The 16,316-nt window shown below is 37.4% G+C and overlaps 1 protein-coding gene across 1 annotated transcript in view; it reads left to right on the top strand.

Annotated features, from left to right (window-relative positions):
* The first annotated feature begins 3,659 nt into the window (after nt 1-3,659).
* Nucleotides 3,660-16,316, top strand: part of lhfpl6 (LHFPL tetraspan subfamily member 6) — a 29,430-nt gene continuing 16,773 nt past the window's right edge. The window contains exons 1-2 of the mRNA XM_058789602.1: nt 3,660-3,959; nt 4,772-5,275. Coding sequence (XP_058645585.1) covers nt 4,891-5,275 — 385 coding nt within the window. The 5' untranslated portion in view covers nt 3,660-3,959; nt 4,772-4,890. The remainder of the gene's footprint in view (nt 3,960-4,771; nt 5,276-16,316) is intronic.

The raw sequence follows: 16,316 nt of genomic DNA, 5'->3' as shown, positions 1-16,316 counted from the left end.
ATCCTGAAGGTCGTTGCTGCCCTCAGACCCATTTTGATATGCAACATCAGTTTTTACAGTATGTGCCGTTTAGGCAGTGTGACAGCATACATGCGATCGATGTCCAGGCTACCTTTTTAAAACTCAGTAGTTGGCATAAATGTCTCTTACATTAAAGCATTTTCTTTTGTCAGGTGCATAGGATGCTCACTTAAAAAGCTTTAAAATGCTTTTATAATAATTGGTTATACATGAAATATACATATAAAGTATGCTGAAACCAAAAGTGTAAAATATTGTATTTGGTTGCAATCCAAATGTACACAAACCATTTATGTGAGCAGCAATGCTATCTATTATGCATAAAATAGTTCAATGAAATTTGTATCCTGAGTGGCAACAAGTAACTTGACCCTGAGAAAGCCCTAAGCTTAAAAGGATAGTTCACAAAAAGGAAATTCTGTCATTAATTTCTCACCCTCATGTCGTTCCAAACCCACAAGACCTTTGTTTATCTTCAGAACACAAATTAAGATATTTTTGATGAAATCCAAGAGGCAGGACACTGTAATGACCCTGCATAGACAGCAACGCAACTGACACGTTCAAGGCCCAGAAATTCAGTAAGGACAAAATAGTCCTGTTATGGAGCTATGAGAATAGGCTACTTTTTGTGTGCAAAGAAAACAAAAATAATCACTTTTTTCAACCATTTTTCTCTTCTGTGTCATTCTCCACTGCACATTCACAAGAGTACAATAATGCATGCGTGTGGTGCTGCTGACGTAGAACCTGGATGCACTGTGGCTTGTTAACAAAGAGAGGAATGCACATGTATGTGTCGTAGTACTGTTGTGAACGCATCGAATTCTGACACAAAAGAGAAGAAATTGTTGAATATATGTTTTTTTTTTTTTTTTAAACAAAATTTTCCTTGTGCACAAAACGTATTCTTGTAGTTTCATAACATTACGGTTGAACCACTGATGTCACATGGACTATTTTAACAATGTCTTTACTACGTTTCTTGGCCTTGAACGTGTCAGTTGCGTTGCTGTCTATGCAGGGTCAGAAAGCTCTCAGATTTAATCAAAAATATCTTAATTTGTTTTCTGAAGATGTATGAAGGTCCTGTGGGTTTGGAAGGATATAAAAGTAAGTAATTAATTAATGACAAAATTTTCTTTTTTTTTGGTGGACTATCTCTTTAAAAAAGGAAAAGAATCAAAAGAAATAAAAATTTGACCGCACTCCACGCTTATTAGCCAATTAGAAATTAGAAATGCAGCTCCCAGCCAATGGTGTGAGTCTAGAGCAGGATCTGTTGGGACTCGTTATCGCGAATCTTTTGAACAGTTTCTTTCAAAGAACCGGCTGAAATATTTGTGAGAGAATCGTTCGGTCCTGTTTTGTGCACTGCGATTTATTGAAATATCCGACTCAAAAGAATCATATCTTGCTATAGCATGTGGCGCAGAAATGACTTAATTACACACTTTATTTAAATTATGCATTTTATGTGAACTATCATTTGTATTGTTGCGTTTTCATTATGTTTCAAAATCAACATAGTCAATTTAAAAATGTATTGTCAGTAGGCCTATTTATCGTTAAAGGGTTACTCCAACTCAACATAAAAATTTTGTCATTAATCACTTACCCCCAATGTCCTTCCAAACCCATAAAAGCTTTGTTCGTCTTCGGAACACAATTTAAGATATTTTGGATGAAAACCGGGAGGCTTGTGACTGTCCCATTGACTGCCAAACAATTAACACTGTCAAGGCCCAGAAAAGTATGAAAGACATAGTCAGAATAGTTAATCTGCCATCAGTGGATCAACCGTAACGTTATGAAGTGACGAGAATACTTTTTGTATGCAAAAAAACTAAACAAAAATAACGACTTTATTCCACAATTCATCTCCTCTGCGTAAGTGTATGCCATTTTGGAGAGTATCCGCTGGATGCAAACTGTGTATGCCGTGAGGTGCGGCTGAGACAGAACAGCATACACAGTTTGCATTCAGCGGATACTCTCATACTTTTCTGGGCCTTGACAGTGTTAATTGTTTGGCAGTCAATGGGACAGTCATAAGCAGTGTTGGGCAGTAACTAGTTACTAGTAATTTAGTTACTGTAATAATATTACTTTTTGCAGTAACTAGTAGTGTAACTAATTACTAATAAGATTTCAGTAATAATATTACAGTTACTTTCCATAAAACAGCTTAGTTACTTAGTTACTTTTGATGCCTCAACCCCGCTGATTTAAAATCTAACAATCAAATAATTCCTAGATTTATTTTCATGATTCGCACATGTATGTGATGTCCCCAGTGCAGCAGGCAAGCTTGGAATGTGGAAAAGCTTACATTCAGCAGATAGAAATATTACATTATATTGATTTTGTCAGGAAAAAGATCTGTTGTGTAAGTTGTGGCTTTACTTTACTCTGGCATTACATCCCTCTGATCAGCATGTGGTACATTATATTAATACAATTAAAATATATATTTGGAAAATTAAACAGTTTCTTACAAACTCATGTGATTTGATAAAATGCATAACGAAATTTAATCGCATGGGTAACGGAAAAATTACTTCAAGCTACACATGACAATTAATGAGATGAATACACTTCTACACTTCTACTTGAATGCCACTATCAATCACTATTGAGTGTTTTTAACAACTTCTGACTGCGATTTTGGTCAATTGATGAGGCAGAAATATGTTGTTAATAACATTCTTGAAGAATTTTATGTGGAAGATACACAGTTACAACTTCTGTGGGGCGTGAAGAAAAAGTAATGTAACTAGTAGTGTAACTAATTACTGTTACCAGAAAGTAATAAGTAACAATATTACTTTTGAAAGGAGTAACTAGTAATGAGTAATATATTACATTCTTTGAGTAACTAGCCCAACACTGGTCATAAGCCGGTTGCATAAACAGTTTAGACTAGTCTTAAAAAGTTAGTCACCTATTTATTTTCTCTTCAAGGCTGGTCATAACTTTTTAAATTCAGTTATGAAAAGGTATTGTTCTTATTTGTATTGGAAAAGTAAGACTGATTACCCCTTGGCAACTGCTAGTTGGTCAAACTAGTTCTTATAACACAGTCTTAATATGGTGGCTAAGTTTATGCAACTGGCCCCAGGTACGCAGTTTGCATCCACTGGTACACTCTCCAAAATGGTGCTACGCTGACGCAGAGGAGACAAATTGTTGAATAAAGTCATTATTTTTGTTTGATTTCTTTTTTTTTTTTTTTTTTGCGTTCAAAAAGTATTCTGATCTCTTCATAACGTTATGGTTGAACCACTGATGGCAGATGGACTATTCTGACAATGTCTTTCATACTTTTCCGGGCCTTGACAGTAATTGTATTCAGAAGAGGAACGAAGCTTTTACGGGTTTGGAACGACATGGGGGTAAGTGATTAATGACACAATTTTCATTTTGGGGTGGAGTATCCCTTTAATTTGTGAAATTACTGTCCCCATCTATGCATGGTGTAAAACAAGTATTTGTCTCAAAAAAGGATTTTATGTTCTTCACCATGCCTGCTGGATACACCGTTTTTCGTTTCTATACATATTTTCCTTTCTCCCACGGAGAACAGAAATGAAATTACTTTGACTTTGACGAGGGACTTTGAGAGGGCTCGCGGTAGCCAGGCGGAGTCTTGCGTCGTCTTGGGAAACGCAGCATATTGTCAGACCAGCCCCTGGGCGGAGGATCTGGAGATTGGTGCCTCTGCTTGCGCTTTCCCACTCGGTTTTAACACGCTCGGTTTAGTCCTGGGCAGAGACGTGCAGTAAGTGGACTCTAGACGGCGGAGTTAAAGACTTCAGAGACGCGCAACCCAGGAACGGATAGAAGCGAACAGACAGTATACGCTGCATTTGGTCGTCATATATGTTCTCTAGTTTTTGAAATCAAGTGGAATCGGACACAGTGAACGACACAGACATGTAAGATCTCTGTCGCATGCTTGAATCAGTTTCTGACTCACTTTCGGACTTTCCACATTACATTGCGCCATACATGTTTTCCTTTTCGTTTACATTCCATATGGCTATTTAACCTATAGATGATTGACAATGTGTCCGTTTACTTTTCCATTTTACCAACATCAAGATTTTAGAAAAAAAAAAAAAAATAATGAATGCATGCGGGAAAATGTGCAATATGTGCCATTACCATTTTATCTTCTTTTACCTCCGTTTTTTGAGTTCTTGTCACATAGCACGTAATGCATAATGCATGCCATAGTTTAACTGTTTATTTCAAGGATTGGTATATGATATAGAAAACTAGCCTATAGAAATCTTTATAAAATGATGATATAGAAAACTAGTCAAATATAGAAATCTTTATAAAATGATGTTTGAAATCAGAGTAGTAACCTGGAAAAGTCATGGAAAATCTGTTGTTGATCAAAATATGTGGGAACTATGTATAACATCCTCAAATCTAAGTGACAAACAGGTGACATGTTACTATGCATTTTATGTAAACAGTAGTTTATATTTTTGCTTTTTTTAGTATGTATACTAAAAATTGTCATATAGTCTATTTCAGTTTTTTTTTTTTTTTTGTCAGTTTATTCATCATTAATTTGTGAAATTTTGTTCACCTTTGTTTCTTCAGATAGAAAATTACATGAGAAAGTGAACACCGTTAAGTTTATCCAATTTGAAGAGCTTGTCACATCAGATTTATGGCTGGAAACAGATGTTCCACGGTTTTACTAACGCTCCCACACTTTTTACTATTTCCTCAGGTGTAACCGAGCAGGAAGATGCCGGGAGGATCTAGGCCGGTGGGCTTAGGAGCTCTGCATGCGTGCTCAACCTGAAATCAGTGTCTTTTGCATCTATATAAAAGTTTGAGCTGAGCGTGATGGCATCTAGTCTTACATGTGCAGGTGTGGTATGGGCCCTGTTGTCCTTTCTTTGTGCAGCCACATCTTGCATAGGCTTCTTCATGCCATACTGGCTGCTTGGGTCTCAGATGGGTAAGCCGGTGTCGTTTGGAACGTTCCGCCGCTGTTCCTACCCCGTAAGGGACGAGGCCCGTGGTGGGACGGTTATGTTGGAGCAGTGTGGGCGCTATGCCTCCTTTCAGGGCATCCCGAGTCTGGAGTGGAGGATCTGCACGGTGGTGACGGGGACAGGCTGCGGACTGCTGCTCCTGGTGGCTCTCACGGCAATCATGGGATGCTGTGTTACGGATCTGATCTCTCGCACCATCGGAAGAGTGGCAGGAGGGATACAGTTTGTGGGAGGTGAGTTCAATTACAAGGAGCTCGACTGGAGATTCAGTGGATGGTGAAATGGTTGGATGAATGGGTGTATAGATGGATTGAGAGATGAAAAGTGTGACAGCTAAATGATTGATTGAATGGGCAATTGTTATAGTTTCAAGTAGTGATGGATTGACACTGGCCATGCTGATAACTCTGCTGATATTAATTTTGAGTTTTGAGCATTATCATCCTATAATAAAATAAAATAAAACTAATTAAAATAAAATAAATATATTATGTTATAAAAAATAATCTAATATTGGCTTATGTAATATATAATATAAATAAGAATAACCTAATATAGGCTTTATATTGGCCACCCCACTTTCTACAGTAGTTAGTTGGTATTGGCATTGGTCAGCTACTAATTTTTAGTGCTTTTATTGGTTGGATGTATAGATTGGTTGTTAGAGGGATGGATAAATGTACTTGTAAATGCATAGTCAAATGAAACACTGCAACTTCTCAAACACACTTTCGTTTGCGTCTTTCCCAGACGCAAGTACTTAACAGCTCCTAAGCGGGAACACATGACGACAACCGCATCCTCTTAGTCGAACCTGGTGTGCTTGTTTTGACATTCTGTTGCTACGATTCATGTCATCCTGTGAGGATAGGAGCCTTGTTGATTTGGGCCAACACACCAAACTCACACCCTGGTGAAAATCAGTTCGAGTTTACTTGGTAACTAAACAAATAGTGAAAAGCAAACAAGAGTTTCCTTTCATGTCCTTAATACTGGTCAGATGGAATTGGTTTTTCAACCGATTATTGAGCTACAGTTGTTAACACAGAACGTCTATGATTTCATGTACCGATGTGAACTTTCTGATTAGGTTGTGATTGTACTTTCTGTATTGCTACACATTCTTTCTATATCAGATGCAGTACCAGCAATACTTGAACCACCGACTGTTATTTTACCCAGATGGCAAGCTGAAGTCAGCCGAAAGGTCTAAATCCATCATGAAGGCACACCAGGCAGTGAAACGAGAAATTTAAGCTTTAGTTACAGCATTCACCAAAGGTCAAAGTAAATAAGGAGAAGCGTTGTGAAAAATAATATACCGTAATCACACACATTCCTCTCCGGACAGCATTTGATTTCTCCCAGGACCCCAAAAAATTTAAATTGCTCAGTAATTTATACAGAGGAATGAGGGAAAAAACAGGCTTGTTCAAATGTCTGCGAAGCACAAATTTACCTGACCTCCTCGGGGAAAACTAGTCCTGGCCAAATAAGCTTTTAATGGTCAAGAAAGAGGACGTGAATTGCAAATCCAGGCTTGTTCTCTTTCACACACACACAGGTTAAAAAAAGAGAGAGATCAGGAGGTAACAGAATAAATGATCTCTTGTTACTCTCCTTTTACGAGATCTTTATATTTGTGAGGCAGTAAGAGAGCTGCTTATGAAGCGATTGGCTTTGTAATGAGCAGGAGGGCCCCTCACGGGCCCTTATGACTTACATCACCCTCTCTTCTTTTGTCCTGCCTCAGAGCAGTGACTTTGCTCCATTTCAGAGAGATGGGAAATAATGGAGGTTGATTATACGTGACCTCTCTATGAGGGACCGTAGGCAACACTTCTCTTTTTCATATCTCTTTCATATTCCCTCCTCCTTTGTGCTCTCTTTACATTTCCACACACTCTTTGATACACACACCTGCTTTCTTTGTGATGTTTTATTCAAGGGCAACTAATTATTTCCTGTTTTCAGTTTTTCCTTGTCCTAGAAGGCTGTGGTTTTGCTTTGTTTTTATCACTTGATACAGTAAGGGCGATAGAGACTCGCTTATGGGCTTATTAATTCTGGGATGGATGCCAGATGCCGCATTGGTGTATCACTTCTTCAGTTTGCCCTTTTCAGGTGGGAATGTTATTTGTTAATAGGTCAGACTATATTGTAGGCTATATTGTTGTCTGTGCGTTCTGAATGAACGTTATGGTTGCTGCATCCTGTTGGATTTCCTCTCACACGCACGTCTTGCTTCACAGCACCCGTTGCATGTTTGCATACGTCACACACGCTCTCCTGAAAGACAGTTGGCTCACTCATGTGTTTCATACAGTGAATTTACCGTAGGATTTATGGGATCCGTCTGGTTACTGTCAGAATCCTGACCAATGAGAACCCAAGACCTTGAAATGAGTCTTTTTCGCTTGAGAGATCTGCCGATATGACTCAGTGGGATCTGGGTGTTTTCTCAATTACTCTTTAATGTTTTCTTATCACATTAGTGAAATACTGAGGACATCCTTTCAGAACAACCTCAGCTCCTGGGAGATATTTCTCACTTTGCTGTAATGACATTGCCTGATGAGTTTGTTACAGTTTGCGAATGCAAAGATCAACTGTTTGGATTTCTCCCAAGCTTTCCGTCCCTTATGTATTGCCTTATGCCCCTATCAGAAGTCTGTTCTCTGATACTCTTTCTTATCTTACTCCTTTTTCTCTTTACTTTTGAGTATTCACTGCCCTGTATGAATTTCGCAGTAGAAGATGAAAAAGAATGCATTCATTGAACCATAACTATGCCCACGAGTCTGTATCACTTTTTTTTTTTTTTTGCATTTTCTGCAGTGGTTGCAGGCAAGAATCTACAGAGTTATTCTGTGGAAAGGATTTCTATGATAAAAGAGATGAGATACTACACTTTTACACTGTTAGTGGTAGCTCCTAGTATTATCAAATTTAAAATATAAATATAAATATAAGTGATGTGAACTCAAATGTGTATGTCTTATAGGACTTTCTGTGGAATCCTAGAAGCCTTGTATGATTAGGCTGGTTTTGGGCTCACCTGACAATACGACATGTCTCTTAGGGAACTCTAATAATAGTCAAATTGATGAGCTGGTTGTTGGAGAACTAGTCAACCGTTATGAACCATCACTGCATACGTATCGACTACCGTTCAAAAGTTTGGGGTCAGTAAATTAATACTTTTATTCAGCGAGGTAAAAATGAAAGCAAAGATAGATTTCTGTTTCAAATAAATACTAAAAACTTTCTATTCATCAAAACAAACCTGAAAAAAGTATCATAGTTTCCACATAAATATTAAGCAGCACAACTGTTTTCAACATTTATTTTGAAAAGAAATGTTTCTTGAGCACCAAATCAGAATATTAGATGATATTAGATGAATGATTTCTGAAGAATCATATGACACTGAAGACTGGAGTAATTACACTGAAAATTCAAGTTTGCCATCACAACACCAAATTACATTTTAAGTTTATATATATGTGACCCTGGACCACAAAACCAGTCTTAAGTTGCTGGGGTATATTTGTAGCAATAGCCAAAAATACACTGTATGGGTCAAAATTATAGATTTTTTTTGTATGCCAAAAATCATTAGTATATTAAGTAAAGATCATATTCCATGAAGATATTTTGTAAATTTACTACTGTAAATATATCAAAACGTCGTTTTTGATTAGTGATATGCATTGCTAAGAATTCATTTTCTCAAAATGTGGATTTTTTTGCACCCTCAGATTCCAGATTTTCAAATAGTTGTATCTCGGCCAAATATTGTCCTATGGACCTTTTTCACATTTCCGGGATTCTCAGCGGCGGAAGTCGTCATAGTTGGGTTAACTTGAAGAGCGGTGAATGGGAGGGTACCACAAATATATTTTTTGCACTCCCATTTGCTCAAATAGCAATAGAAAAACTCCACGATAGTGTTTCATGACTTTCAATAAAAGGGAAAAACTGAGAGAGACTGATAACGGCAGTCAGAAGAGAGAACAATGTCAAATTTACCATCCCTCCCATAGATGCTGCATTAGAAACACTCTCGCATTAGCGTCAACTAGTTTTTTTGTAATTTGATGCAAGATAATACAATACAAAGAATAGTGTTATAAATGTACATACATTTAAAAAAAATACAAATATGAAAAACATTCGAGGATTTATGATGCTGATGACCGTTAAATGCGTCATCACAGTCTTGTGAAAAGGGTCCATCCTAACTTATTTATTCACCTTTCAGGTGATGTATAAATCTCAATTTCGAAAAATTGACACTTAAGACTGGTTTTGTGGTCCAGGGTCACATATATAAACTAGAAAACAGTTATTTTGAATTGTAATAATAGTTCACAGCGTTACTGTTTTGTATTGTATTTTTGGTCAAATAATTTCAGTCCTGGTAACTTGTATTTCAAAAACATTTAAAAATCTGACAGATCCCAAAGTTTTTGTATTCACTTGTATATGTATATACTCACTTGTGAATTCCTTGTCTTCAGTTGTTCAAGTGACAGAAATAAGGCCAGTTTACATTCAGTCACTGCTCAGAATATCACAATTGTTCTGTGTTTTTGTGGGCCCTTTATTCCAGAGATCATGTTGTCATACTTGCAGTGGGGAAATCTTATATAACCTTACCCCGAGGAAAACACAAATAAGTCAGGTGGCAACAACTGTGTCTATGCGTGTGCTTGAGTAAGCTTTAAGACGTGACGGTTCAGTAATCCATCCAGCAGCAGTTGTCTTACTGTAAGCTTTCACTTCTTGAGCTGTAAACTTTCGACGAATACCAACAGAGGGTCAATGCAGCTTGGAAAAAATGTGTATGTTGTCTGTCAAAGTTTGAATTCAGAAACTGCAACAATTTGGCACTTTACTTGTATCTTTAAGTTGTTAATGTGTCACAATAATGATTAACTTTTCCAAAGTTGTCCTTGACATTACATCTGGTCACAGTGGACTGCACAATGTGCAAAATTGTTGAGCTGTGAAAGTTTGCCTCCTGTTTTCCCTCTGTTAGCTCAGATGTCAAATACGTCACGTTTGCGAGTAAATCACTCTCGTTTAAATCTAAATTGACAATATTGAATTAGTCACGCTGGAAAGTTTCTAATTGCAGAAACGGCCCGGGTGTTGAAAACTGCTGATTTTTGTGTACATTTGTGTAGTGAACGGAAGCATGTGTGCTCTTGAGCTACGTGCATTTGTGGTCTGGGTGTATACGCTGGTTTTAGCTGACCCGTGCTGACCCCTGGGTGCTTGGAAAGAGTCGGATGGAGGGATGAGAGGGCGTAGGGTGGTGAGAATGAGAAAGACAGACAGGATCCAGCTGATGGAGACAGCTGCAGCAGCAGGAAGAGACTTACTGGCTCCAGTACTGGTGCACATCTCTCACTATGTCTCACTCTCAGTTTCTTTACTGTCTGCCCGTCTGTCTGAAAAATTCAGTTGACTCCTTGGAATTTTTGGAATGTTGCTGGAAAATAGGAGAAAAAAGTATGAGAGTGACACACAGTGAACTGAATAGGCCAGAGGTGAAGAAAATCTGTTCCTGTCCTTCACAGAAATCAATGACAGTGTCTATCAGATAATGTCTTGTAAACTTGACACCATTGGGTGTAGCCCATTATGATTGAATTTCAATCCACATTTTATTCTTCCTAAATGATATGCAAGATTAAATTTCACAGGGCCAGTTATATTACAGCATAAAATCAAAATTCACATAAAGGCAATAAAGCCATTACGATGTTTTGCAATGCGATGTTATTTTCATGACTATTAAGCATATGTATCCCCAAATTTTGTAATTTGCTGTAATGTATCCGGTATGTATCCCTTTAATTTAAGTGATCTATCTCTTTATGTATGTAACAAATTTATCAAATGATTGTATCATTTATTAATTTAAATGATGCCTCTGTATTTCTGTAATTCTATAATTGTGATAAAAAAGCATGGAATGTTATATTACAAATAATCATAAACTACAGGTAGAAAAAAAAACTACAATAATGTAATATTTTAAATTAAAATATAAATTACACATTATTATAATGTGAGGATTAGTATTTTTTATATTGCAGTAATGAGAATTGAGGGGAAATGTACTTAATTGTCATGAAAATCTATTTTCTTTTCGATATCTCAGTGATCCAAAAAAATTAAATCATTCATTTTTAATGTGAAAAATATATTTTACTTTTTTTTTTTTTTTCTTTGAAGTGAAATTTTTGACCGATTTTGTTTATACTAGTGCATCCAAAATGATAATATGCTATAGTAAATTAAATGCCTGAATATGCCTGAATGATGTTAGTGTGCATCCATGTATGTTAAAATTGTCCACAACCTATGTTATGAAAGAGGAGATGTTGTGATTATTACGCGATGTGTCTCAATACTGGTATGTGTTTTCTCATCACATAGTGCAGATTTTTAATACGTAGTGCAGCCATAGGGATATTTTACACTTTGGGAAATAAAAATGGGTCATTAAACAAGATGTGCAATAACAGCTCTCGCTTTAGGAGCCATTTAAGAGACTTGCCATTCTCTATTCTCTCTTGTTATTTGACCCACACACACAATTTAAGGCATATTTAGGAGAGATGCTATCCTCAAAGCAGACTTTTAGATTCCAGAGAAAACAACGTGAGAGCAGCAGGGCACCATCAGCTGGCCAATCTCAACTTTTATAAAGAAACCCTCACGGTTTACAAGAAATGATTCCTCCGTGACTCCTTAAGGAAATGACTCAGAAACCTTTCCAACAGGCTGCAATATCAGCCCCTTTGACAGAACTGTACACAACAGCCATAAGGGTATGTAGGTCATGGCTACGACTGTTGTTTGCATGTGTTTACATTCTTGTAAGAAAAGCAGCGTGCTGCATGACTTCATTTTCAGCTTGACAAAATCTTTGCCTTTGCTTAGCACTAGTCTGGAACGATAGGTGATTTCCTCACTTATTGTGGGTGAAGGAAAAAATGGAATGCAAAGGATTTTTGGGTTGGGATAAAAGGAATATTTTTGTGACACTAAAATGTCGTTGTGTTAAATCTACTTCAAAAACTATAAATTTTAAATATGTATACAAATTATGAATAGTATCAATATTCAGTCATTTTGTCATCCCTAAATATGATGCAAAATTTCATAAAATATGGACAGTGTCACAAATGAGACTTTGGTTGGGATGATGAGATTCAGAATGAGTTTGCTGTGGTGTGTCGAATATAAAGAGGTTTGTGTTCCCATTGTTTTGAATGTCGTTGTGGGTGTGTGGCCTGATAAACTGGAATCAGGCGAACACGTGCTAGAAGGAGATCTTTCATTCATGAATTATTCATTGAAACTTAACTGGCTAAAAAAATCAGTCTTCAAATCCAGTATGATATTTTAGCTTTGAGGCACATATCTTGAAACCAGCTCACATAATTGAGAAAGGCAGTGATTCACAAGAGAGCGGGGATGTTCAAATCCTCAGATGCTCAGAATAGCATATGTGAGCGTGTGGGTGTGTGCAGCGCATGAAAGAGCGTCCGGATACTTTTTCATATTTGCCCGTATAACATGTCCTCGGTCTGCTTATGCATCTCTTGAATAGTATCTAGCACTCCTTTCTCTGTCGTCATCCAAAAAACTGTCAGCAAATTGAGACATTGGCCTTTTATTGTTGTTGAAGGGATAGCTAACCCAATGTTTACTCTTGTTCGTGTTGTTTCAAACCGGTATGACTTTCTGTCTTACACAAAGCACAAAAGAAGACATTTTGAAGGGTTTTTATTTTCAAGTCCATTTCATTTAATGGGAACTGAGGGTTTTACGCTGGTGTAAATGGTGTAAAGTGGGATAAGTAATAGTACACACCACTTCATACAAATACTGACCGAAATCTAAGTCATTATTCACTTATAATCATTCCCTCCAGTGAGCTGTTAACAGCTTTGACTGGATCAGTGAGTTAAATCTGAGAACCGGATCAGTCTGATTCATGAACAGATGGTTTGGTTTTGTAAAATGGATAAACCAATTCATCAAAAATAAACTGGAAAGAGTTGATGTGGCTGAAATTTTAAATCATTACAAAATCATTCCAACCCCAATCTTACATGCATCTTTTTTGTAGAATGAATATGTGGTATTACTAAAGATTTGTGGCTTTGTATGTCATTATGTTAAAATGATGTTAGACCCCATTGACAACACTGAGACACTTCATGTTCCACAGAAGAAATAATATAGGTTGTACTGGTTTGGAACGACATGAGGGTAACTAAATGATGACAGAATTTTCATTTTTTGGTGAACTATTGCTTTAAATTCTTATTGCAATGGCTTTTCTTATCCAGAAGGGCATGAGCTAGACGTTATTAACTTTTTGCAAATACGCACATGCACGCACGCTTGAACAAAGCCAACTTTCCATGGATAATTGAACAAAGGAGCCTCTGTATTCAAGAACTTTGAGAAGTTCCATGGCGAACTTGGCTCAGTCCACTTCCAGCGCTGCGTGGTCCCTCTCCGGCCCGGCTCCCTCCCTCAGATTGGAATGCAGGTCTGCATTCTCCTCAGGGCAATAATGCTGGAATGTTCCAGGCTTCCAGATGGTCCTCTAAGGTCCACGACTGTGGCAGCAGAGGCATTCTTTGGCTACAGTAAAAGAGGAAATAAATGGTTTTCTCTCCTAGCTCAGAGGCCGATCCAACAGTGTGGCAGAGTGCGATTTTTATTTTTATTTTGAGGATAAAGCAGAAGAGAAGAAAGGTTTGGATTCACACAGATGGCACAGGCGCATTTGAAGGAAGCTCAGTAGTAGAGAAGAGTTTTCATTTCTTCAAGTCTCTTGCAACCAGAAGGTGGTATCTCTGAGGCACCGTTAGAGCTTTGAGGGGGGTTTTTTCAGTCTGTTTACTACTTTCTTGAGTTTGAATATGTATTTTCTGTAGCAGCCTGTATATGTTTCTTTTTTAGCCTGCTGCATTTGCTGTCAAAGCCAACGCAATGTTGTTAAACAGAATAAAACTGTTGCTTATTCACCTTCATGACTTACTTCTATAGAACATAGTACAAATACAGAGATGGAAGAATGTGCTGCTTTGGACAAAAAGGACACAGAAGCAGCAAAACATATCATAAATATATCATAAATGTTTTTCTTATCACTTATTCACTATATATTGTAAGTCTTCCAAAGCCATACACTTTGTTTAATGAACAAAACTAAAAAAATAAGATTTGATCTCCTACTTTAGTGGCATGTTAATCTTGAGAAAGTCAAATCTTGCAAAATTTTGCCAAAGAACAAAATGTAGGATTTCATTTTTTTTGAGGAAATTAATAATTAAATAGATCAAATGTGACAGTAAAGACTATATATTCATAAAATAATTAAAAATACTAAAATGTAATAATATTTCACAGTATTAAAACATTAACCAACCCCAGACTTTTAAACGGTAGTGTGTTCTCCAGTGTCAACTGTTCCGTTACAAACTTGGCTAATAGAATTTTAAATAGCAAAAACATATTGTGTTCTTCTAAACAGCATTCCCAAATAATTCGCTGCGTCACACACTGACATTGTGAAGTTTTCCGCAGTGTGATTTAAAAAGGAATAGGCTTTTGGAATAATAATGCATTTATGTTCATAAAAACATTCCCAGCTGTTGTTGGCTATTATGATGGTGAATTAATTCATGAGCTTAGTTTAGGACACACCAGTGTCCTTTTTTCCTCAGTGTCCTTTTCTCTCACCATTTCATTCGTTCCTCACTCTCTGGCTGATTGAAATAAGAATTATGGTGCGTGTAAGTCTGTGGTGGTCTGTAACGGCGTGTGGTGACAGTGCGGCTTTACATCATGTGCACGAGGCTGATAGCAGCGGTTGGCCGGCCGCTTGAGCTGAGCTCAGGACTGTCAATCACGTCTAGGGATTGAATGCCAAGGTTTATGATGGAACTCAGTGCGGACACTTCGGTCTAGGCAGCTGCTCACCCCAACTGCTTTATTAAAGGGATATTTCACCCAAAACTTTTAATTCTGTCTTCATTTGCTCACCATCATATGTTTCCAAACCCATAACTTTTTTCTAGGGAGATGTTTAGCAGAGCTTTAATAGCTTGAACCAGTTAAAGAAATAGTAGTTTTGTAGTGCCTTGTTATTTTACTTTTCACCCAAAACTGAAAATTCTGTCATTAATTACTCACTCTCCTGTCGTTCCTTTGTTCATCCTTGGAACACAAATTAAGATGTTTTTGATGAAATCCAAGAGCTTTCTGACCCTGCGTAGACAGCAACGCAACTACCAAGTTCAAGGCCCAGAAAGGTAGCAAGGACATCAGTGGTTCAACCGTAATGTTATGAAGCTACAAGAATATGTTTTGTGCGCGAATTCTCGTAGCTTCATAAAATTAACGTTGAACCACTGTTGCTGTCTATGCAGGGTCAGAAAGCTCTCGTATCTCATATAAAATACCTTAATTTGTGTTTGTGTAAGTTGTGTAATTAATGACAGGTTTTTCATTTTTGTGTGAATATCCCTTTAATGTTCCTTGTTGGCCTAGTTCAAAGGTTAAACCTTAAAACAAACCCTGTCGGGGGTCAACAGGAGTGAAAGGGTCATCTGGAGACCATTCACCCTTTATTGCTTTCTCACACGTCGCTGTCATGGAATTTTAGTCAGGCTCTGTCTGTCTTTTGGTCAAAGGATTTTGAGAAGAGTAAGTCAGAAGATGGTTTTGAGAGGGACACATGCCTCTGTGTTCAAACAAAAATCTAATTAGGTAAGCTTTGTTTTGTTAGTGGTGCATGGACACTCTAAATTAACACTGTAGGTTTTTCTTCAAATTTACTTTACCATTTTATTTCACAGGTCCCTTTTGTGTCCATGCTTTGCTGGCATCTTCTCGTGTAGACTTTAACAAACAGCAGCCAATTCATCACAAAAACTGCCAAAAAAAGCCAGTCATTCATGGAAAATTCCATCTGTAACAGCAGGTCTTTCTCTGTTTTCACACTGTTGGGTTTTGATAAGACAGGACTGCACTTCCTGGCATTGAGCCTTGATTGGACTGCACATAAACATCCACCTGCCCACCCACATATAGACACAACAGGATGTCAGAATTTTTAGAAATGGACGTAATTGCTATGAAGAGTTCCAGATTGTAAGTATGTGAGTTTTGGAACACTCTGTCTATGTTCTTACCAGTTGACTTGGCAACCCAGAAGTCAACAATGACATG

Source organism: Onychostoma macrolepis, chromosome 10, assembly GCF_012432095.1.
Source record: "Onychostoma macrolepis isolate SWU-2019 chromosome 10, ASM1243209v1, whole genome shotgun sequence".
NCBI classification, from domain to species: Eukaryota; Metazoa; Chordata; class Actinopteri; order Cypriniformes; family Cyprinidae; genus Onychostoma; species Onychostoma macrolepis.
Note: the sequence above shows the minus strand (reverse complement) of the source record. Positions and strands in the feature narration are given on the sequence as shown.